Below are 26,336 nucleotides of genomic sequence, written 5' to 3' on the forward strand. Positions count from 1 at the left end.
ATTTTCTGTGTACACACATTTAGTCTCCTTAGGTAAGTTTATTCCTAGATATTTAATTCTTTTTGTTGCAGTGATGAATGGGATTGATTCCTTAATTTCTCTTTCTGATTTTTCACTGTTATACAAAAATGCAAGTGAGTTCTATGTATTGATTTTGTATCCTGCAACTTTGCTAAATTCACTGATTAGATCTAGTAATTTTCTAATACTATATTTAAGGATATCTATGTACGATACCTAGAGCCAGACATCCTGGAATGTGAAGTCAAGTGGGCCTTAGAAAGCATCACTATGAACAAAGCTAATGGAAGTGATGGAATTCCAGTTGAGCTATTCCAAATCCTGAAAGATGATGCTGTGAAACTGCTGCACTCAATATGCCAGCACATTTGGAAAACTCAGCAGTGGCCACAGGACTGGAAAAGGTCAGTTTTCATTCCAATCTCAAAGAAAGGCAATGTCAAAGAATGCTCAAACTATTGCATAATTGCACTCATCTCACACGCTAGTAAAGTAACGCTCAAAATTCTCCAAGCCAGGCTTTAGCAATATGTGAACCGTGAACTTCCTGATGTTCAAGCTGGTTTTAGAAAAGGCAGAGGAACCAAAGATCAAATTGCCAACATCCACTGGATCATGGAAAAAGCAAGAGAGTTCCAGAAAAGCATCTATTTCTGCTTTATTGACTATGCCAAAGCCTTTGACTGTGTGGATTACAATAAACTGTGAAAAATTCTGAAAGAGATGGGAATACCAGACCACCTGATCTGCCTCTTGAGAAATTTGTATGCAGGTCAGGAAGTAACAGTTAGAACTGGACATGGAACAACAGACTGGTTCCAAATAGGAAAAGGAGTTCGTCAAGGCTGTATATTTTCACCCTGTTTATTTAACTTATATGCAGAGTACATCATGAGAAACGCTGGGCTGGAAGAAGCACAAGCTGGAATCCAGATTACCAGGAGAAATATCAATCACCTCAGATATGCAGATGACACCATCCTTATGGCAGAAAGTGAAGAGGAACTCAAAAGCCTCTTGATGAAAGTGAAAGTGGAGAGTGAAAAAGTTGGCTTAAAGCTCAACATTCAGAAAACAAAGATCATGGCATCCAGCCCTATCACTTCTTGGGAAACAGATGGAGAAACAGTGGAAACAGTGTCAGACTATTTTTCTGGGCTGCAAAATCACTACAGATGGTGACTGCAGCCATGAAATTAAAAGATGCTTACTCCTTGGAAAAAAAGTTATGACCAACCTAGACAGCATATTCAAAAGCAGAGACATTACTTTGCCAACAAAGGTTCGTCTAGTCAAGGCTGTTTTTCCTGTGGTCATGTATGGATGTGAGAGTTGGACTGTGAAGAAGGCTGAGTGCCAAAGAATTGATGCTTTTGAACTGTGGTGTTGGAGAAGACTCTTGAGAGTCCCTTGGACTGCAAGGAGATCCAACCAGTCCATTCTGAAGGAGATCAGCCCTGGGATTTCTTTGGAAGGAATGATGCTAAAGCTGAACTCCAGTACTTTGGCCACCTCATGCTAAGAGTTGACTCATTGGAAAAGACTGTGATGCTGGGAGGGATTGGGGGCAGGAGGAGAAGGGGACGACAGAGGATGAGATGGCTGGATGGCATCACTGACTCGATGGACGTGAGTCTGAGTGAACTCCGGGAGTTGGTGATGGACAGGGAAGCCTGGCGTGCTGCAATTCATGGGGTCGCAAAGAGTCCGACAGGACTGAGTGACTGATCTGATCTGATCTTATCTGATATACAGTATCATGTCATCTGCAAACAGTGAGAGCTTTACTTCTTTTCTGATCCAGATTCCTTTTATTTCTTTTTCTTCTCTGATTATTGTATTAGGACTTCCAGAACTATGTTGAATAATAGTGGTGAAAGTGGACACCCTTGTCTTGTTCCTGATCTTAGGGGGAATGCTTTCAGTTTTTCACCATTGAGAATAATGTTTGCTGTAGGCTTATCATATATGGCCTTTACTGTGTTGAGGTAGGTTCCTCCTATGCCCATTTTTTGAAGAGTTTTAAACATAAATGGATGCTGAATTTTGTTAAAGGCTTTTTCTGCATCTGTTCAGATGATCATATGATTTTTATCTTTAAATTTGTTAATATGGTATATCACACTGATTGATTTACATATATTGAAGAATCCTTGCATCCCTGGAATAAGCCCAACTTGGCAACCCACTCCAGTGTTCTTGCCTGGAGAATCCCAGGGACGGGGAAGCCTGGTGGGCTGCCATCTATGGGTTGGCACAGAGTCGGACACAACTGAAGCGACGCAGCAGCAGCAGCAGCAGCAGCAGTCATAGTGTATGAACTTTTGGATGTGTTGCTCAATTCTGTTTCCTAAAATTTTGTTGAGGATATTTGTATCTATGTTCATCAGTGATATTGGCCTGTAGTTTTCATTTTTTGTGTTGTCTTGGCCTGATTTTTGGATCAGGGTGATGGCGGCCTCATAGAATGAGTTTGGAAGTGCAATTTTTGAAAGAGTTTTAGAAGGATAGACATTAGCTCTTCTCTAAATGTTTGATAGAATTCTCCTGAGAAGCTATCTGGTCCTGGGTTTTCGTTTTATGGGAGATTTTTTTTTTTTTTTTTTAATCACAGCTTCAATTTCAGTGCTTGTGATTGGGTTGTTCATAATTTCTATTTCTTCCTGGTTCAGTCTTGGAAGATTGAACTTTTCTAAGAACCTTTCCATTTCTTCCAGGTTATCCATTTCATTGCCATATAGTTGTTCATAATGGAAGTGAAAGTTAAAATTGCTCAGTCGGGTCTGACTCTTTGTGACCCCATGGAATAGTCCATGGAGTTCTCCAGGCCAGAATACTGGAGTAGGTAGCATTTCCCTTCTCCAGGAAATCTTCCCAACCCAGGGAAGGTCTTCCCAAATCTTCCCAAACCCAGGTCTCCTGCATTGCAGGTGGATTCTTTACCAGTTGAGCCACCAGGGAAGCCCATTGTTCATAACTGTCTCTTAATCCTTTGTATTTCTGCATTATATGTTGTTATCTCTCCTTTTTCATTTCTAATTTTACTGATTTGATTCGTCTCTCCTTTTTGCTTTGTAAGTCTGGCTAAAGGTTTATCAATTTTGTTTATATTTTCAAAGAACCAACTTATAGTTTTATTAATCTTTACTATTGTTTGTTTCATTTCTTTTTCATTTATTTCTGCTCAGATCTTTATGATTTCTTTCATTCTACTAATTTTGGGGGGGGGGTGTTCTCTTTCCAGTTGTGTAAGGTGTAAAGTTAGGTTTCTATTTGATGTTTTTCTTGTTTCTTGAGGTAGGATTGTATCGCTATAAACTTCCCTCTTAGAACTGCTCTTGCTGCATCCCATAGGTTTTGAGTTGTCATGTTTTCATTGTCATTTGTTTCTAGAAATTTTTTGATATCCCTTTTGATTTCTTCAGTAACCTGTTGGTTATTTAGAAACATGTTGTTTAATCTCCATGTGTTTGTTTTTCTTACAGTTTTTTTTTCTTGTAATTGATATCTAATCTCATAGCATTGTAGTCAGAATAGATACTTGATATGATTTCAATTTTCTTAAATTTACTGAGATTTCATTTGTGACCCAAGATGTGGTCTATCCTGGAAAATGTTCCATGTGCACTTGAGAAGAAGATGTATTCTTCTGAATTTGAATGGAATGTCCTCAGGATATCAGTGAGATCCATTTCATCTAATGTATCATTGAAGACTTTTGTTTCCTTATTAACTTTCTGTTTTGATGATATGTCCATTGGTGTGAGTGGGGTGTGAAAGTCTCCTATTATTACTATGTTACTGTCGGTTTCTCCTTTTATGTCTGTCAGTGTTTGTCTTATGTATTGAGGTGCTCCTATGTTGGGTGCATCAGTTCAGTTCAGTCACTCAGTTGTGTCTGACCCTCTGCAACCCCATGGACTACAGCACGCCAGGCCTCCCTGTCCACCATCAACTCCAGAGTCTACCCAAACTCATGTCCATTGAGTCAGTAATGCCATCCAACCATCTCATCCTCTGTCATCCCCTTCTCCTCACGCAATCAATCTTTCCCAGCATCAGAGTCTTTTCAAATGAGTCAACTCTTCGCATGAAGTGGCCAAAGTATTGGAGTTTCAGCCGCAGCATCAGTCCTTCCAGTGAACACTAAGGACTGATCTCCTTTAGGATGGACTGGTTGGATCTCCTTGCAGTCCAAGGGACTCTCAAGAGTCTTCTCCAACACCACAGTTCAAAAGCATCTGTTCTTTAGTGCTCAGCTTTCTTTATAGTTCAACTCTCACATCCAAACATGACTACTGGAAAAACCATAGCTTTGGCTAGACAAATCTTTGTTGGCAAAGTAAAGTCTCTGCTTTTAATATGCTGTTCAGGTTGGTCATAACTTTTATTCCAAGGAGCAAGCATCTTTTAATCTCATGGCTGCAGTCACATCTGCAGTGATTTTGCATAGATATTTACAATTGTTATGTCTTCCTCTTGGATTGATCCCTTGATCATTATGTAGTGTCCTTCTTTATCTCTTGTAATCTTTAAGATCTATTTTGTTTGATCTTAAAATTGTTACTTGAGCTTTCTTTCCTTTGCATTTGCATGGAATATATTTTTCCATCCTCTCACTTTCAGCCAATATGTGTGTTGAGGTCTGAAGTGGGTTTCTTGTAGACAGCATATATATGGGTCTTGTTTTTGTATCCAATTAGCCAGTCTGTTCTTTTTGCTGGAGCTTTAATCCATTTACACTTAAAATAATTATTGATATATATGTTCCTATTGTTATTTTCTTAATTGTTTGGGGTTGATTTGTAGATGTTTTTCTTCTCTTGTATTTCTTGACTATATAGATCCCTTTAACATTTATTGTAAAGCTGGTTTGGTGGTACTGAATTCTCTTAACTTTTGATTTTCTGAAAAGCTTTTTATTTCTCCATCAATTTTGAATGAGATCCTTGATGGGTACAGTAATCTTGGTTGTAGATTTTTCCCTTTCAGTACTTTAAATATATCCTACCATTCCCTTCTGGCCTGCAGAGTTTCTGCTGAAAGGTCAGCTGTTAAGCATATTGGGTTTCCCTTGTATGTTACTTGTTGATTCTCCTTTTCTGCTTTTAATATTCTTTCTTTGTGCTTAGTCTTGGTTAGGTTGATTAGTATGTGTCTTGGTGTGTTTCTCCTTTGGTTTATCCTGTATGGGACTCTTTGTGCCTCTTGGACTTGATTGACTATTTCCTTTTCTGTGTTGGGGAAATGTTCATCTATAATCTCTTCAAAAATTTTCTCATACCCTGTCTTTTTCTCTTCTTCTTCTGGGACCCCTATAATTCAAATGTTGGTGTGTTTGATATTGTCCCAGAGGTCTCTGAAACTATCCTCAGTTCTTCTCATTCTTTTTACTTATTCTGCTCTTCAAAAGTTATTTCCACCATTTTATCTTCCAGCTCACTGATTTGTTCTTCTGCTTAGGTATTCTGCTACTGATTCCTTCGACAGTATTTTTAATTTCAGTAATTGTGTTGTTTGTCTCTGTATGTTTATTGTTTAATTCTTCTAGTTCTTTGTTAATTGATTTTTGCATTTTCTCCATTTTGTTTTCAAGGTTTTCTATCATCTTTACTATCATTATTCTGAATTCTTTTTCAGGTAGCTTGCCTATTTACTCTTCAGTTATTTGGATTTCAGTGCTTCTAGTTTGTTCCTTCATTTATGTAGTATTTCTATGCCTTTTCATTATTTTTTTAACTTATCGTGTTTGAGTTCTCCTTTTTCCAGACTTCAAGGTTGAATTCTTTCTTCCTTTTGGTTTTTGCCCTCCTAAGGTTGGTCCAGTGGTTTGTGTAAGTTTTTTATAGGGTGAGATTTGTGCTAAGTTTTTGTTTGTTTGCTTTTCCTCTGATGGGCAAGGCTGAGTGAGGTGGTAATCCTGTCTGCTGATGATTGGGTTTGTATTTTTGTTTTGTTTGTTGTTTGGATGAGGTGTCCTGAACAGGGTGCTATTGGTGGTTGGGTGATGCTGGGTCTTGTATTCAAGTGGTTCTTTTGTGTGAATTCTCATTATTTGATACTCCTTAGGGCTGCCATCTATGGGGTTGCACAGAGTCGGACACAACTGAAGCGACTCAGCAGCAGCAGCAGGGTTAGTTCTCTGGTAGTCTAGGGTCTTGGAGTCAGTGTTCCCACTCCAAAGGCTCAGGGCTTGATCTCTCAGTAGTTGCCAGTCCAACAAGCAAAACTAACCAGCTGCTCCACATCAGGGGCCAGAAGGACTCTAGAGAATGTGACATCTCAATCAGGACTTATATCCCCTCCTTCTCATACTGACACAGAGCAAGAGCGTAGCCAAGAAGAACCAAACTTAAGATGTGCAGTAGCACTTCTGATGTCTGACATAGGCCTTCCTGCTGCAGAGTGTTTCAGGAGGAGCAGTGAAATGAGAAGCAGGCACTCTGAATAAGAAACAAAGTCCAAGAATGACTAGAGGTGCTTTCCCAGTACTTGTGGCAGCTTGGAGTTACCCAGTTTTTGTGGAAATAGGATTGCCCAGGTGGAGCAGGAACCACCCTGATTTTCTTTATTTAATACATGCTGTGCATAGATACTTGAGGTGCTAAGAATAGATATATATGGCAAGGTAAATTAGTTATATTATTTACTTGAGATAAAATTACAAATGAACATGTGAAAATTCTGTGATTTGCATTAAACAGAATTATTTTGAGTACTTTCTTTTTCTCATTTCTGCTTATAGTAACTGTGGAAATGATATCATAATGGGATGGATAATGCTATTGTTGTTTCCATATCACTCAACACATTTACAAAGATTCTCTAGTGTTATTTCTTCCAGGTTAAAAACACTGTTACATGTTCTAAATATTTAATATCCAGTATCATTTCTCTTGTCACTAAGTTACTTCTAGAACTAGATCTTGACATGCAACAGAGGCAATAACTAATAGAAAGGTACTAACAGGCAGTCCTGGCATTTCTGGAGATAACCTGATAACACGTCTTTGCTACCCCTAACCCTTCACAGGTCTTTGCTTTCCTCTTTATTCAGCTTTGCTCAATAATCAATCACCATAACCATTCCCTTGAATCCTCCCTGAACTCCTTTATACTTCTTGGTTCATCAAACTCCCTCACAAAGTCTCAACTCAGTTTAAATCCAAATCTCTACCTAGTCCATACCCGTACCCCTGAAAGTGAATGTGGCTGGGACTAACACTGGACAGTTCTCACTTTACGAGGACTGCAGACCTCACGTAGATCCTCAGCGCTGCCCAGAAGTTAAGTAGCTACTTTGTTCACAGCCTTACTCCCCTGGACCACTCTTTCATACCTTCTCTTTCTGTAAAATATACACATCTTGCCCCATCCTCACTCTCAACTGATGAGCTTCTTATTTCTCTGAAAAAAAAAAAATATATCAATCAGTTGAAAGGGAACTTCTACTTGGCCCCATCACTACAGCTACTACTTCAGTGTGAGGATAGCAAAATGGAAATATAGGTTTGATTTTCATCTGCAACATGTGAACCTATCTAGACAGAAAACAAACGTAAAGATTGTAATAGTCATCATAGCTAGTGACTCTGGTGGTGATAATTATTTAGTACAGTTTTTTGAATATATAGATATATCACTTATTACCATAAACTGTGTTAACAGTGACTTAAATATACACTGTGGCCTGGCATCGGGAGCTTGTGGGGCTCTGGATCCAGCCCTCCATTCAAGAGCCTCTGCTACGAGCCCCCACATTTCAGCCGGTGGGAGCTCATCCCCGCGTGGTGGGCAGTGCCTGTGGCCTGTGATGTGTCGGACCTGCAGGGTGAGTCAATCACCCAGTGCTGGGAGATCTCTACCTGCATGCATGCCACTGCCTCATTGAGGGCAGGCACAGCGTCTTCCAGCATCTTCCTGGCTCTTGGACTGGGCCCAGTGGCGGCCCTGCAAAGATGCTTACCTTGAAAAACCAGTGGGCGGAGGTGGCACCTACTCTGCCAGTCACTTTGATGGGATCCCGTGCAACATGTACCCACCATCTCAGGGGACCTAGCACACACACCAGTTCTGTTTCATTATGGACCATGCCTTCTGCCTGCTGAAGACAGGAGCATCCTTGCCCTACTGCAATCTCACTCCCAGGGAAGCTGGTAAAGTCCAGGTACTCAGACATCACCACCGAATTCAAGGAGATGCAGGTGGACACTCTGCTAGAGGCTGGCTTCCACCGGGAGGACACCTGCACACAGGTTGAGGCCGACTGCCTCAGTGAGCCTTGTGGAAAATGATCACGCCCTGGACACCAAGCACTAAAGCCACCGGGCCCAGCTGCTCAACTGCCCACACAGCCCTGGGGACCCCAGGCTTCAGGTACAGCCAAACCCCATGCCCCCACTCGGCACCTTTGTGACCAGGAGTGCAGGCTCTGGCCTCTCAGCCCAGGTCCAGACCCACACCAGCTGCGCGAGGTCAGTAAGCTTCCCTAACCTTTTCTCTGCACCTGGATTATCACTACCTTCCTCCCAGGGTCTTGAAGGTGAAATATACATTATATATATATACACACACACACATTATATATACATATATGTAATATAATTGTATATGTGTATTATATATATGTGTGTGTGTATGCATCTGTATACACATAACTCAGGCAATTCCCACTTTTCTAAAGCATTTACCTTTCTATAAACATGCAGTTATTTTTCTCATCTTCAGAAAATCCAGTGCTTATGTCATTTCTCCCTCCAACTCCTGCACCATTTCTTGATCCTTCATTTTAGCAAAACTTTTTAAAATCTTTGTTATACTCACTGTCACCATTTCAGCTCCCTTATTCTCTCTTAAATCCACTCTGGCTTGCTTGCTCCTCACCACTCCATAAGGTCTTCTCTTTTCGGGTTCCCTAAACAGCACTGAGTGTTAAACCCAATGGGCAGTTCTTAGTTCTCATTGTAAATTCCTGATGTCCCTCCCGTCTCGCTTGCAGTAGTCTTTCTGAGTGTATTTCCTGGACTTATTCTACTTTCTCCACTTTCTTGATGTTAATTTGTCCCAAAGATTTACCCTAGGCCTCCTCTTCTGTCGGCATGCTCATTCTGTTGGTGATCTTAGTGAGTTTTATAACTTTAAATAAAATCTATATGTTGCTACCTCACCAAATTTAGGTCTCCAGTGGAACTCCTCTAAACACTAGATGTATTTATTTGACTGACTTCCTACCTGGTACATCCAATTGAATGTCTAATCCCAAACATGTGTCCTGTCTTTCTCCCCCTAACCTGTTTGATTTTTAAACTTTGCAGTCTTATTTGATGGCAATTCCATCCTTCTAGTTGAGCACCTTCTCTCATGTTTCACATTCAATCTATCACAATTTCCTTGGCTCCACTTTCACAATATATCCAGAATGAAAATTACTTCTCACTAGTTACATTGTCCCCACCCCATTCCACGCTATCCTTATCTCTCACTTATTATACAAACCTACTAATTGGTTCTTACCTGCCTCCTTACTTCCTTTCAGTCAACTCAACATAGCAGCCCGAAGAATTTTGTTTTTAATGATAGTCTAGATTAATCTATCTCTCAAACGTTCCCAGTAACTCCTCCTCTCATTCAAGGTAAATAAACATCACCATCCTTATTGAGGCATATTAAGGACTTACATGCTCTGCACCCATTCCTTCTTGTCATTGATACTGTGTCATGCAACTTCTGTAAAAGCATATTCAATGTGAATGGTGCCCCCTGGAGTTGTTCAGTAAAGAACTTGCAGCAGTGAGGCCTCTTGACATCACCTCTTGCTACTCTCCCCCTTTGCTCATGCTGTTCCAAATATAATTGAGTTCTTATTCTTCCTCAAAAATACCTGATGGGCTTTCAACTCAGAGCAATGTACGCATGTACTGTCCCCTCTGCCTGGAATGATCTTCCCCAAGTTATCTGTATGGCTTAATCTCTCACAACTTTAGACCTGGACTCAAAATACTACCTTCTTCATGAGACCCTCAGTGAATGATCTATTTATTATAATGTTGCCACCCATACCCTTTGTTTCCTCTTCATTTCTCTGCTGTGTTTTATCTCCACAGCTCTTGTGCTTAGCTGTTCAGTCATGTCTGACTCTTAGCAGTGCTATGGACTGTAGCCTGCCAGACTCTTCTGTCTATGGGATTCTCCAGGCAAAAATACTAGAGTGGGTTGCCGTGCCCTCCTCCAGGGCATCTTCCCAACCCAGAGATTGAACTCAGGTCTCCTGCCTGCAGGTGGATTCTTTACCATTTGAGCTACCAGGGAAGCTCTTAGCTCCTTCTAATATAATATTTATGCTCTGTGTGTAGTAAGTTGCTTCAATCATGTCCAACTCTTCGAGGCCCTATGGACTGTAGCCTGCCAGGCTCCTCTGTCCATGGGTGGAGAATACTGGAGTGGCTTGCCATGCCTTCCCGTAGGGGATCTTCCCAACCCAGGGACTGAACTCACATCTCTTATGTATCTTGCATTGGCAGGCAGTTTCTTTAGCCTAGCACCACCTTGGAAACCCTAATATAATATACACTTTACCAACTGTAATGTTGTTTATGATCTTGTTCTTACCCCACTAAAATATAAGCTTCCTGCTGGCAGAGATTTATATTTGCCCATTGCTATATCCTCTGTAACTAAAATGGCTCTAATACATAATAATAAATAATAAATAGATGTTGAATAATTAGGAATAAAGTGGGAATTCTGAGCACAAAAAGTTAGCAGTGAAAGTGCCTAATCAACTACATTTTATACAGTGTGAATGAAGACTTACTTAGTTTTCCTGTTAGTCATCTTTAAGCAGCTAAGTAGATCTTTAGCAGGTCAAGAATACTAAAGAGATGTGTCTCAATTGCTCAAAATAGCTCACTTAGAATTGGAAATTTCACACTATAGAAGCAATGCCATTGCTGTGCTATTTCTTTTTCAAAAGAAAAATCCATTTGTAACACAGAGCTCTCCAGAGATTTGTCACCATTTACTAGGCTTCGCTCCAAAAAGTGTCAGGACTGACCCAGCCAATTTCCAGGGTCATGCAGCCATTGCTTTTATCACTTATGAAAACAGAAGACAATCTCAGTACCCAAAACACAGTGCAAAATCAATGATCCTAGACTCATTCTCAAAGTTGACAATGTGATTCCAAGTCCTTATTAAAAGGAAAAATAGATAATGAGATCTGTTTTCTTGGGCACTAGTGTCACTCCCTAGAAGTTGTGTAATTAGGAGGACAAATCAATAATTTAAGTTCAAAAGGGTATTGTTAAATGCATTGTCTCTTTACTATGAGTATATTCATTTATGCTTTACACGTATATTCATTTATGTAATCATCATTTCATTTATTTTTCTTCTATATTCATTTATTAAATATATGTGATGAATTTGTTTAATACAAATTTTTATTTGCTATTTTCTTTAAAAAATATTTATAAAACAAGCATGCTGCTAGGAGTGGGCATATTAAACCATCCTAAAATGTGTTAGGTCTGGTTTCATAATAACAGGGAAAAATGCCTTTTGTCTGACTCTTCTCCTCTCTGTATCAGGACCTCCATCTATTGTTCAGGTTTCTCTTCAGCTATTGTGATTGATCTAGGGAATGTCTCTGGTATGTCCATGAATCCAGATCTCCCAACTCCCGTTTTTCTCCTTTTCTCCTCTGACTCTCTATGGTGTGCCAGGTCTTCTAAAAAGTACCTACCAATGATTGACCACAGAATTGTTCTTTCTAGCTCTTGTGTTGTGCCTGCAGATCTTTTGGCCCACATATTAGGATGTGGTTATCTTATGAAGGGGTATTCCTTTACATGCTGGCACAAAGGTGCTTGTAAGTCGTCAACATTAATACATTAGGCAATGTTAATTGCAATTGATTCACCTTCTCTTGTTATGATATGGTTTCACCATGAGTTGACCTTTGACATTTATTACTTAAGACTGATCGCATGTCAGTCAGTCTGATGGCCTCAGCCTGCAGTGGTATAACTCAGGGTGTCAGTTCTGGCCAAACATTAAGGTCAGGTTTAGGTGGTGAGGGCATCTAGCCACAAGTCCAGTGGTCAGTGACACAGCCCTGACTCATCAGCTTTGCAGAAGAGACTTCCCGCAAAGACTGAAGGTACTGAAACAAGTAAAGTGCTTATTAGAATGAAAAGAGAACAGTTATTTGTGGACAGGCACAGAGGCAGGCTCAGAGACTGAGTCACACCCCTGTGGTGGTTTGAATCACTTTTATGGGGCATTTCTTCCAGGTTTCCTTTGACCAATCATTTTGATTTGCCTGATTCTGAGTCTATATTTGGTATATCTCAGGAACCTCACATGTGTGTACTTAGGTCTTAACCAAGATGGATTCTAATGAAGAGGCATATGGGTAGTTGACATCACTTATCATGAGGTGACACTCCCTCCCTTTTTTACCTCCAAGGAGCCTTTCTGCACATGTGTAATCCAGGAGATCCCCTTGACTTCAAGAATGAGGATTATGTGGTCTTTTATCTCTTATCTGGGCAGGGCCCAGCCTCGTCCAGCATCCTGCTTTTATAGAGTTTCTGCTATTACGGAGATTTTGTCCACAGGGGAGAAACTGTTCAGCCTGGGGCCCATCTATTTCCTGCCTCAAGACTAGTCTTCTAGTTATTTTCTCTGTACACTAATCACTGGCTGATCAACATAAGATTTAATGTTTTTGTTGTTCAGTTGCTAAGTTGTATCTGATTCTTTTGAGACTCTATGGGCTATAGCCCACCAGGCTCCTCTGTCTATGAGATTTCCCAAGCAAGAGTACTGGAGTAGGTTGCCATGCCCTCTTCCAGGGGATCTTCCTGACCCAGGGGCCAGACTTGCACCTCCTGCCTTGGAAGGCTGATTCTTTACCATTGAGCCAGCAGGGAAGCCCAGGAATTAATAGTAATATATGATAGTAACCAGCTAGACAAATAAATGTTTCTCGTGTATTACTGAATTTTCTTGAAGATAAACCATGCAGTACTTTGGCAAACTCTCTCCTCAGTTTTCCTAGAATTCAAGCCACTGACATCTCACCTGAACCCCTTAAACCTTTTCTATTTATTAGAAAGGGGAAAGACCACCTGTATCAGTCAGATTTCCATGACAGAAGCAGAAGCCATTTGGAGCTTTTTTAAACAAAGAGAATTTTTATTCAGCTATTCAAGATTCAAGTACTTCCAAAACTTTGGAAAGGCTGATGGAGCAGATTCTAGGCTGTACTCCTCCTCTGGGACTTGCAGAGCCAGACAGAACTGGCTCCCTAGGGGAGCAATTGTTTCTAAAGTTGCTACTGGAGCTCTGACAGAAGTATAAGTTTTCACTGCTCCCCTGCAAATGGGCACCAAATTCTGCTTCAGAAAGGATCTTCCATACCAGCAACAGGAGCCAGGAGCTGCCAGGCTTTAGCATCTGCCCACCTACTGCCTTCTGACATCTTTTCTAAGTACTTCTGGTTGACTGAAACTTGTTTGCATCAAAAATGATAGCTGCAGAGTTTCGGAAGTGTATAATTTTGCTTTATAACCCTTCCAAGTAAAAATAGTGGTAAGAGTTCTGATTCAGAAATATATTTATATTAAAATCAGTTCCCTATTGTCAGTAAAGTGCTTCTAGTCATTACCTGGGAATGGGGAGAGAGGGTCACAGTAGTAGTAACTGAGTAGAAAAGCAGAAGCAATGAATTTAGAGGACTTGGGTACAATTCTAGCTCTGACATTTGTAAACATGACCAAGTTATTTGCCTTCCCTGAGCCTCAGTTTCCATATGTGATAACATCCAGGCTACCTTACAGGGAAATTATGAAGATAATGCTAGACATGAATGTAAAAAAACTTCATAAATATCCGATACTAAGCAGTTACAAGCAGATATGATCAGTAGGAAGGACTAATGAAAAGTTAAATGAGATCATGTCCATTACTGTTAGGTGTTTGGTGCTAAATGTATTTTATTTTATTCTAGTTTTTGAAAACTGATGACCCTCTTTTTTAATGGTCTATAAATTACCCCATTATCTCATTTTCAAGTCAACTGGGAATTTAACATAAATGTAAAATTAGATCAAGTTAAGCTCCCAATCATTATTTGTGATGCCGTGTCATATTATGATATCATAGAACTCCTAGATCCTTTAAAAGACATGGTTTTAATAAATAATATAAAATAATTTACTCTGTCATTTATATTTCTAATTTTGTAATCTCAAATGTTTCCTATATTCACATTAGAAAATATTTCAAATTTTGAAATTTTTGTGATCTTGTGAAAATATATTTAGTTCACTTTTTAGTTGACCAAGTCACTGTGAAGTATATTTTAAGCTCTAGACAGTAAAGAATGAAGGTTTCTACAGCAAGCCCCTTGATAACAGAAAAAAGAGTTACTAGGGAATTACTTTTCATTTTGTGTTATCATTTAGATGGAAAAAATATAAACCCATAATTATCTAGTGTGATTTAGTATTTTGATTGAGCTCCAGTTGTCAGTGTGATAAGATGACTTTATGAGCAGTAGAACATTAAGCCCCCAGAAATCAATAGATATAATAAAATCCTTTTACTGTCCCTTCCTTCCTACTCACCAAATCAATTGCTTTTTACCTTCTAATTTTTTTCATGAAAGTTCTACAATTCATTTTACTACCTGTCAAAAGTGAAATGTCTTTTTTTTTTTTTTTTGCTGAATAGATAGATGTTTAATATTTCAATTCTTTCATGATTTTATTTTCTATCTCTTTGCTTCTAGAAGATTCACATACTTATCTAGTGTTCTGAGCCCAAAATTTGGAATAAAGTATTGAAGTGAAAGTGAAAGTTGCTCAGTTGTGTCCGACTCTTTGCGACCACATGGACTCTACAGTCCATGGAATTCTGCAGGGGAGAATATTGGAGTGGGTAGCCTTTCCCTTCTCCAGGGGATCTTCCCAACCCAGGGATTGAATCCAGGTCTCCCTCATTGTGGGCGGATTCTTTACCAGCTGAGCCACAGGGGAAGCCCAAGAATACTGGATTGGATCAGATCTTCCCGACACAGGAACTGAACCAGTGTCTCCTGCATTGCAGGCAGATTCTTTACCAGCTGTGCTACTAGAAGTGATACAAATGAGGACTAACAAAGTGATTGGTAAAGATGTTAGAATTCATGCGTTGTTGACTTTGTTATTCTTTTAATCATGGAACAAGACTAATACAAAACCATATGAATCACTTGAAAGAATAATAAGAATATAACAGGTTGTCATCCCCTTTTTTTGTAAATCAGAACTACTTCTCTCTGCACCAGTTACACAACTCCTATTCACCAGACAGAGAGATTTGAACACACTTGATCTTAGACTTCTCTCATGAGAAACTTTATCTGTATGTCATACCCAGCTCATTCACATTTTGACTGCTGCATGATACTGATCCTCAGAAGGCTTTGGGACCATTCACTGAGCAACGTGGAACTAACCAGAGAGATCTAAGGCTTTTCCCAGTACATGTTCCCCAGTGAGTGTCAGCATAAAAGTAGTTACCTTTTCCTTCTGGTAGTTTCCTAGCATATTTATAACTGGACTTTGCCAACCTTACTTTATATTGAAAACATAAGCTCCTGGAAGAAGTATTTTTCTTCTGCATACACAAAGAAATGAATTTTCCTCAGTACCTAGCCAAAGACTCCAGCTCATTTTACAGCATTGATTTCATAATTCAGTTTTTCTATGGAGCCATTTATTGTAATAGATGTTGGAAAACACATACTCCTAGTGAAAGAGAGGTGAATCTGGCTGTACAGTGAGGGCCAGACTGTGAAAGGAAGAATGAAGACTTGTTTAGGGCCTATCTTCTGAACTGAATGTGGCATTGACTTAGGCATTGTAGACACGTGATCCATTCACTACTTGCTTATTATGCCAGACTGAATTCTTTCCCTGCTCTGTGTATCATATAATAGAAAATATATGTGGCAATTGTCAAGTCAACACTTTTTTGTGTTCTGTTTTTTGATTCAGTCAGCCTTCGTGTATTACTGAATATTGTCATCTATACCCTCAATTGATGAGATCCAACCCTTCAAGGCGTCTTTATAAAGCAGATAAGCATTTAAAGGGAGAAATACAAAGAAGCAGAAATTAGAAGACTACAGGTCGATATCATGTAGTTTACAATGTAATACCATCCTTCTACAATTTTCTCCTATTATTGTTTTAAATTTATCCTTCTTTCCTTTAGAGTTCACTGTTTACCCAAGAGAAGCATCTCATAGTAAACAGTAGGTTTTATAAAAATAAACTGAGCTGCTAAGATCTAAAACCAATCTTCACTTTTCCTTTACCCACTGTATCCACAACATCACTGACTCTCATATGGCATTTTTTCGTAGGCTTTTAATCTGACCACCAACAATCTAGGTTAGGTCCTCACGTTCCCTCTAAACGGTACGATCACAATAGCTTTGTAATGCACAGGCTTAATTCACATCTTCCTCACTTCTGGTTCATCTTCGCATATGTCACCATATCCTGCTTCCTAAGACATAGAGCAGTCACGATCCTCCATGATCACAGAGCTTCCTTGTCTATGCCATTCAAATACATTAATTCCCAATCCCTGATGTTAACAGTAAAAGCTCATCACATTATTGTATGTACTTACCTTTTTGGTTGTCTTCAACATCATAGACACACACCCTACATTGTACTATTCATCTCTTAGTTGGGCAACTTACACACATGCCATTTTTTTGTTGTTGTTCTTTTCTGAGGAAGGGCCATGTCCTCTTCCTATCTTCCTCCCAAACTTTCTGTATTCAAAATTCAGAATTAATCTTAGCATCCCAGCTGACAAAGAACCTGTCTGCTAATTCAGGAGATACAGTTTCAGTCCTTGGGTCAGGAAGATCCACTGGAGTAGGAAATGGCAACCTACTCCAATATTCTTGCCTGGAAAATTCCATGGAGAGAGAAATTCGGCAGGCTACAGTTCATGGGTTTGCAAATAGCCGGACATGACTGAGCAACATGCCCAACGAATTTACTATGATTATCATAAGATCATGAGTTACTGAAAGACAAAAATGCCATCCTATTAGTTTTTATGTATTTCATCCTTCTCATAGAATTCAATATATCCTAAATAGGTATTTGTGGAAATGATTTTAATTAAATTCAACTGACCACATGGCATATGATGTTATTCTGGCTTTCTTTTAGGAACATGGAATACCTATCAACATGGGCTATGCAGTGGCACCACATCACTCAGGGGTCTACCCAGTTCATATTCAGCTGTATGCAGCTTGGAAGAAGGTCTGGGGTATTCAGGTCACCAGCACTGAAGAGTATCCGCATTTGAAACCTGCACGATACCGAAAGGGCTTCATTCACAATAGCATCATGGTGAGCATGTATTGTTGTGTGTATCAAAGGCTCTCAGTACCTACATGTGGAATGAAGACAAAATCTAACTTCCAAAAAACTCGTTTACATGAGTATCATAAATCCCTTGCACACCATGATGGTCACACATTAATACACTGCTTGGCTATAGACTTGCTTCTTAAGCTGTGGGGTAGTTTTGGCAAATTCGAGACAAGCTCAAAATGTTGGAAGCAGGTTTCATGTAGGTCATCCCCTGCAGTTTCTGGATTTGTCTATGGACCTTATACTTCTGGAGAGTTTCTCTAGGTCCATTTGTTTGGCTGGTTCTATTTAGAGTTTTCTAGGCAAAATGTAGGTTCGTAAATCAAGAAAACACCTCTCAAATCACTACACTATCAACAGACAGAATCTAACAAGTAGTATCCAAGAGCTAAATTTATCCACTCAGTTTATTTTCAGTTTCAGACACTGGAGAATATCTTAGGATAGCAGTTTTTCATTGTTTTCTTCCTAGCATATTATAAAAATGAAGGTATATATTTTATTTTCAAATATATTAACTGAAAAATAACAATTTGATGGAAGGATGATGCATATGTTCCTATAAATGAAAATAAAACCAAAAGTATATCAGATGGGAATTTATAATTATTCATGAGAATGAAAAAAATTGTCTTGTTTTGCTTTGTGATAAAATAGCTCATCTTAAAACATCCATCCCCACATCCAGTGCCTTAGGTCATGTTCTCATCACTGGTTGCTAAGATCATAGGAAAGGTTTACAACTCTTCTCCCTCCTTTAAATATTTACACCTTTTCAACCCATTATTCAGGTTACTACTAGAATCATCTGCCTATCTATCTTTCCACCCAATAAGTATCTAAAACCAAAGAATAATAGCACTCATGTTAACAGAGATAATACTTAACATTCATTAATCATAAAACTTTAATTTTTTTATTGTAAATTGGTACTAGAGGACCTAAAGAAGCCTCAGATTTAATAGATCTATTGAAAATGCAACTAAAGGTATTGATGTCCATAGAAATCCAGCAGATATTAAAAGTTTTACCCTGATACAAATGCAGATCAGAGTGAAAGCAGTTTTCCCTTAATTGAGTAGTGTGACCATTTGCTATATTATTAAATAGAAACATTCCTTTAAGTCAGCACTATGTATTTTCATTTACCTTGGTTTTAATAAAACCTGTTATGAAAATTAAGCAAAGAATAAATAGTTATTCTGTGCAATTGAATACATGTCCTCAACCCCATTAGATTATAAGTGGTTTATTATTCAATACAAAGTTTTTGGAATAAAATTACCTATTCACTTTCTCTGTTGAACATTCTGAATTACAACAGAATTAAGCACAAGACATGCCAGAAGCAATCATTAGATAATTTGACTATTACTGGGATTAAAACTTTAATTCAGAGTAGTAAAAACAAAACAGAGTGGTGAGGCTGATGAAAACTCATTGTTTTGAGGACTCTGAGATGTAAGTACATGTAAACTGTATTTCAGGATCAAGGGAAAAAGCGATCTAATACCATGAAAAATGTAACCTTGGAGAATCTCTATATTTGAATTACGTTAACCCTAAGAAGCCTTTTTTTTTTTTTTTAACCAATTCTGTAATATAACTCAGCTGGTAGGTGAAATTTGTAGGCATGAATGAAAATGTTGTAACGTATATGTCCTATGATTTTGGGCAGCTGTCTTAATACTTACATAATTACATCAGTGTCAACTCTTGATTACAGTAAGATTTTGGCTTTATCCACTGGGAAACTCCAATAGGAATGATAATATGCAGACTCTGAAGTCATGACACAGCAATGGAACTTTTAATTAAGTCATGTCAATATGCTGCTTTTTCTTTTTTCTCAGGTCCTCCCTCGACAGACCTGTGGGTTGTTCACACACACTATTTTCTACAAAGAGTACCCAGGAGGCCCCCAAGAACTGGATAAAAGTATCAGAGGAGGTGAACTTTTCCTCACAATCCTTCTAAACCCAGTAAGTATCCTATTTATGCTTTTCACAATAATATTAGACCTTTCAAATATATGTTTCATTTTGTTTCCGTTGTCAACCTTCTCACAAGAGAGTAGATGGTAAATACTAGAGAGAAATTAGACTATATCTCCAAATTATTAAATTTCCTTAATAAATGTCAATCAAGAAAAGTACAGATTTGTTAGGATCCATGTGTTGACTATAACAATTAAATGTAAGCTAATATCTTGGTGTTGGCTCTTATACTTGAATTGTAGTAAAGACATATATACAGTTGTCTAGCAAGAGATACCAATTCAAGTGGGTTCGATCTCTTGGTCTGGAAGAAACTCAGGAGAAGGAAATGGCAACCCACTCCATTATTATTGCCAGGAAAATTCTAAGGACAGAGGAACCTGGCGGGCTACAGTCCATGGGGTCACAAAGAGACATGACTAAGTACATCCAAAAACATTCACAATATAGTGGTGTGTATTTTGTCTGTAAGTTGAATCTGCTTCTAGCTCAAGTAGTAGTATGTCTATCAGTAGACATACATATTGCCATCTCTAAAAATGATCACAATGAAAAGCTGCATTGAAAATACACAATGTTTGTATTTAGTTCCTCACTTACGTCTAAGACTTTGTCACCCCATGGACTGTAGCACTCCAGGCTCCTCTGCCTATATAAATTCCAGCCAAGAATACTGGAGTGGGTTGCCATTTCCTTCTATATAAAAATACATAACTATGCATTATCTTTAAATACTAGGGTCATCTGAGGCTTCTTTTTAAAATATTCGTTAATTTTATTTGGAATCAAAGCTAGAAAATTTGTCCCTTTTAGTTGTGCCCTTTGATTATTCAGAGTTTTTCAATTTGATTTCCAGTTATATGTGGGAAAGTATAGCAATATGGGAATATATTGTCACTAGATAATGTTGCAATTACTTCAGCTTTTTCCATTTTTTCCCTTAAGGATTTTATTTCTGAGGTTTTAGAGAGGCATGTCCTTTTTTTTACATCCCACTGCACACAAGAAAATGTGAAAGAGTGAGTTGTATGCTGTGTCTAACTTGTTTGAGTAAGAAATTTTCACACTGAGAGAAAATGATTCATGCTTTAAACAAAACTATGTTTCAGTTGTCTCTGTTGAAGCTCCAGGTATGTTTAAATAAATTTAGATCATGTATATGCTATTTGTAACCCATGAAGAAAGGAAATAAAAACCTACCTTGTGTATAGATGAAAACTTGTAAATTGGATTGAAGGGGTTGAGAAATGGGGGCAAAAATGCATGTTGTTATTCAGTCACTAAGTTGCGTCTGACTCTTTGAGACTCGAGACTACAGCACTCCAGGCTTCCCTGTTCTTCACCATCTACCAGAGTCTGCTCAGATTCATGTCCGTTGAGTTGGTGATGCTATCTGTTGCCCTCTTCTCTACCCTTCAGTGTTTCTCAGAATCAGGATCTTTTCTAATGAGTTGGCTCTTCCCATCAGGTGACCAAAATATTAGAACTTCAACTTCAGCATCTGTCCTTCAATGAATATTCAGGGTTGATTTCCTTTAGGATTGACTGGTTTGATTGCCTTGCAGTCCAAGGGACTCTGAAGAATCTTCTCTAACATCACAGTTTAAAAGCATCAATTCTTTGGCACTCAGCCTTCTTTATGGCCCAACTCTCACATCCATATATGACTACTGGAACCACCATAGCTTTGACTAGACGGACCTTTGTGGACAAAGTGATGTCTCTGCTTTTTAATACCCTATCTAGATTTGTCACAGCTTTCCTTCCAAGGAGCAAGCATCTTTTAATTTCATGACTGAAGTCACTGTATGCTGTGATTTTGGAGCACAAGAAAATAAAATCTGATACTGCTTCCACTTTTTCTTCTTCTATTTGCCATATACGATTGGGCCAGATGCCATGATCTTTGCTTTTTGAATGATACAAGTTTTAAGCCAGCTTCTTCACTCTCCTCTTTCATCCTCATTAAGAGCTTCTTTAGTTTTTGTCGCTTTCTGCAGTTAAAGTGATATCATCTGCATATCTGAGGTTGTTGATATTTCTCCTGGCAAACTTGATTCCAGATTGTGAGTCATCCTGCCTGGCATTTCATATGATGAACTCTGCATAGAAATTAAATAAGCAAGGTGACAATATACAGCCTTGATGTACTCTTTTCACAATTTGGAAACAGTCAGTTGTTCCATGTCCAGTTCTAACTGTTGCTTCTTGACCCACATACATGTTTCTCAGGAGGCAGGTAGGGTGGTCTGGTATTCCCATCTCTTTAAGACTTTTCCAGTTTGTTGTGATCCACACAATCAGAGGCTTTAGCATAGTCAGTGAAGCAGTAGTAGATGCTTTTCTCTGAAATTCCCTTGCTTTCTCTATGATGCAATGAATGTTGGTAATTTGATCTCTGGTTCCTCTGTGTTTTTTAAACCCAGCTTGTACATCTGAAAGTTTTTAGTTCATGTACTGCTGAAGCCTAGCTTGAAGGACTTTGAGTATGGGGAATGAGCGCTTTATCTGAGTATGAGTAATCAACAAACTTCTTCAAACTGCAGGACTATTAAAAACAAAACAATACATTTGACTCAGTTCTAATGAGGCGGATGAAACTGGAGCCTATTATACAGATTGAAGTAAGCCAGAAGGAAAAACACCAATACAGTATACTAATGCATATATATGGAATTTAGAAAGATGGTAACAATAACCCTGTGTACGAGACAGCAAAAGAGACACTGATGTATAGAACAGTCTTATGGACTCTGTGGGAGAGGGAGAGGGTGGGGAGATTTGGGAGAATGGCATTGAAACATGTAAAATATCATGTATGAAACAACATGCCAGTCCAGGTTCGATGCACGATACTGGATGCTTGGGGCTAGTGCACTGGGACGACCCAGAGGGATGGTTTGGGGAGGGAGGAGGGAGGAGGGTTCAGGATGGGGAACACATGTATACCTGTGGTGGATTCATTTTGATATTTGGCAAATCTAATACAATTATGTAAAGTTTAAAAATAAAATAAAATTAAAAAAAACAGAACTGTCTTTTTTGTTGGGGTTCCACTAAACTGGGGAATAGCTTGGATGCTCTATGATTTTAGTAAGAAATTTTATTTTTCAAAACTTGTTTGCTCTCCTGTAAGACAAATTTATAAACTAGACAATCTTTAGTGTTCCTCAAAAGTATTCCTTTTGGATACTTCATTTTGTATGTGTTTAATTCAAGCTCACTGAGACTTAAAAGAATCAATAACATCACAAAATATTTTTGAGAGTTGATATATACATGTGAATGTGAGTGAAAGCAAATATGGGAAATCTTTCTCTTTACTCCTTCCCTCATTAATTGAGAATTTGGTCTTCATAGAAGCAAGGGTCACATCTTCATACTGTTTTCACTTTGGGGTATACTCCCAACCCCAAATCTGCCCTTGTCCCCTCTTCAGGGGAAGGGATAAGCATCAGAACAATGATGATTCCCTCCCATGAACCTCTAGCCCCAAGGTCTGATTGTTACTGATATTCACCACCTGGGTGCCCATGGGGCTACTTGCCATTAAAGAGATGTATTTATAACTCTGCTTTTCAAAAACTTTGAATTTAGCACTCCATATATAGCATCATTCACAGACTAACAGTTGGCCCTTGACAGTGGTAAAGAACACGCCTGCCAGCACAGGAGACATGAGACCTGGGTTCGATCCCTGAGTTGGGAAGATCCCCTGAACAAGGAAACAGCAACCTACTCCAGTATTTTTTCCTGGAGAATCCCATGGACAGAGGAGCCTGGCAGGCTACAGTCCATGGGGTCGCAAAGAGTCGGACACAACTGAAGTGACAGGATGCAAGCATGCATAAATCGTTACTCAGAGGGTAATAGCTGGTCCTTTAAATAAGGTGGAAGACTATTTGGCACTTATACATGTAGCACTGCTATAAACTGACAAAATAACACTAACCTCACTTAAAAAGCTAATCATTGCCAACCAAAGTTATTTTAATTGCAGGAGAAATAGAACAATGAAAGAGGGGAGTTTTCAGGAGATTTCTAGAATCCAATAACAAACTATACTTAATCATTGTGAACTAATGGTGATCTTAAAGTAGGATTCATGAGTAAAAGCGAGAAACCCAGATAGACAAATAAGAAGGAGCAATGTTAGAGATGATTAACAGTGTGGATAATATAAGTCATTCTACGTACAGTGATATGAAACTGGGATCAGACAAATAGCAGTCCACAAAGATATGGGAGTAAGGAATAAATGCTGCTCAAAACATGAACAGTGTAATAATAGGCAATCCAAGTAGAGGCTACTCAGCTCTCTAGGGAGACACACTGTGGGTGGCATTTGACAGAACCCAGATTTAAAAAAAAACAAAAAAAAAACAGGTCTTAGTTCTAGAGCTGCATAAGCAGAAGTTATCAGATATATTAATCAGGGTTCTTCAAAGAAACAGAACTAAGAGGATGGGTGGGGGAGAGAATTATTATAAGGAATTTGCTCATGTGATTATGGAATTTGGAAAGTCTCAAAATCTACAGTGAACAAGCTAGAGTCCCAGGGGAGCTGATGGTATAGTTTTCGTAGAAGTTCTCTAGCCTGAGAACCAGAACAGCTGATGGTGTAGTTCTAGCCCCAAAGTAGACAGGATTGAGACCCAGGAAGAGCCAGTGTTTCACTTCAGGTTCTTAGGCAGGTTAAAAGAAAATAAAACACAGTAATCAGTTCAAAGGCAATGGGGCAGAAGAAATTCCTTTTTATTCACAGAAGAGTGAGACTTTTCATTCTATTTGGCCTTCAGCAGATTAGATCAGACCCACCCACCTTATCTGCTTTCCTCAGTTGACCAATTTGGTTGTTAATCTCATCAAAAGCATCCTCATGGACACACCCAGAATAACGTTTGCGCTGCATAACTTGTGGCCCAGTCAAGTTGGTACAAACTTAACCATCACACCAAATGAGGAAATGAAGATGGGAACAGACAGGAAGGGAGTGAAATAAAATGGGAAACAAAGGAAGAGGGAAGAAAGTGATGAATGAAGTAAAGATACTGTAAGCTTGGAATTTTTTGTAGCTGTGTCCTGTTATGAATAGAGAGGCACCAGAAGTGATGCATTTCATGCAAAGATGAGCACAATAAAGGACAGAAATGTTATGGACCTAACAGAAGCAGAAAATATTAAGAAGAGGTGGCAAGAATACACAGAACTACACAAAAACCAACTTCATGACCCAGATTACCACAATGGTGTGATTACTCATCTAGAGCCAAACATCCTGGAATGTGAAGTCAAGTGGGCCTTAGAAAGCATCACTATGAACAAAGTTAGGGGAGGTGATGGAATTCCAGCTGAGCTATTTCAAATCCTAAAAGATGATGCTATGAAAGTGCTGCACTCAATATGCCAGCAAATTTGGAAAACTCAGCAGTGGCCACAGGACTGGAAAAGGTCAGTTTTCATTCCAATCCCCAAGAAAGACAATGCCAAAGAATGCTCAAACTGCTGCATAGTCGCACTCATCTCACACATTAGTAAAGTAATGCTCAAAGTTCTCCAAGCCAGGCTTCAGCAATACATGAACAGTGAACTTCCTGATGTTCAAGCTGAATTTAGAAAAGGCAGAAGAACCAGAGATCAAATTGCCAACATCCATTGGATCATCGGAAAAGCAAGAGAGTTCCAGAAAAACATCTGCTTCTGCTTTATTGAATATGCCAAGCCTTTGTGTGGATCACAACAAACTGTGGAACATTCTTCAAGAGATGGGAATACCAGACCACCTGACCTGCCTCTTGAGAAATCTGAATGTAGGTCAAGAAGCAACAGTTAGAACTGGACATGGAACCACAGACTGGTTCCAAATTGGGAAAGGAGTATGTCAAGGCTGTATATTGTCACCCTGCTTATTTAACTTATACGCAGAATACATCATGTGAAATGCCAAGCTGGATGAAGCACAAGCTGGAATCAAGGTTGCCTGAAGAAGTATCAATAACAGCAGATATGCAGATGACACCACCCTATGACAACAAGCAAAGAAACACTGAAGAGCCTCTTGATGAAAATGAAAGAGGAGAGTAAAAATGTTGGCTTAAAACTCAGCATTCAGAAAACTAAGATCATGGCATCTGGTCCCATCACTTGATGGAAAATCGATGGGGAAACAATGGAAACAGTGACAGACTTTATTTTGGGGGGCTCCAAAGTCACCGCAGATGGTGACTGCAGCCATGAAATTGAAAGACACTTGCTCCTTGGAAGAAAAACTATGGCCAACCTCAGTTCAGTTCAGTTCAGTCACTCAGTCATGTCTGACTCTTTCCGACCCCATGAACCGCAGCACACCAGGCCTCCCTGTCCATCACAAACTCCAAGAGTCCACCCAAACCCACGTCCATTGTGTCAGTGATGCCATCCAACCATCTCATCCTTCGTTGTCCCCTTCTCCTCCTGCCCTCAATCTTTCCCAGCATCAGGGTCTTTTCAAATGAGTCAGCCCTTCACATCAGGTGGCCAAAGTATTGCAGTTTCAGCTTCAGCATCAGTCCTTCCAATGAACACCCAGGACTGATCTCCTTTAGGATGGACTGGTTGGATCTCCTTGCAGTCCAAGGGACTCTCAAGAGTCTTCTCCAACACTGCAGTTCAAAAGCATCAATTCTTCTGTGCTCAGCTTTCCTAGCCAGCATATTAAAAAGCAGAGGCATTGCTTTACTGACAAAGTTCCATCTAGTCAAAGCTATGGTTTTACCAGTAGTCATGTATGGATGTGAGAGTTGGACTATAAAGAAGGCTGAGTGCTGAAGAATTGATGCTTTTGAACTGTGGTGTTGGAGAAGACTCTTGAGAGTCCCTTGGG

The 26,336-nt window shown here is 39.1% G+C and overlaps 1 protein-coding gene across 1 annotated transcript in view; it reads left to right on the top strand.

Annotated features, from left to right (window-relative positions):
* LOC102270097 (bifunctional heparan sulfate N-deacetylase/N-sulfotransferase 4) overlaps positions 1–26,336 on the top strand; it is a 284,219-nt gene that overhangs the window by 153,765 nt on the left and 104,118 nt on the right. The window contains exons 4-5 of the mRNA XM_070372913.1: positions 17,268–17,453; positions 19,331–19,459. Coding sequence (XP_070229014.1) covers positions 17,268–17,453; positions 19,331–19,459 — 315 coding nt within the window. The remainder of the gene's footprint in view (positions 1–17,267; positions 17,454–19,330; positions 19,460–26,336) is intronic.

This window comes from Bos mutus, chromosome 6 (genome assembly GCF_027580195.1).
Source record: "Bos mutus isolate GX-2022 chromosome 6, NWIPB_WYAK_1.1, whole genome shotgun sequence".
Classification (NCBI taxonomy): Eukaryota; Metazoa; Chordata; class Mammalia; order Artiodactyla; family Bovidae; genus Bos; species Bos mutus.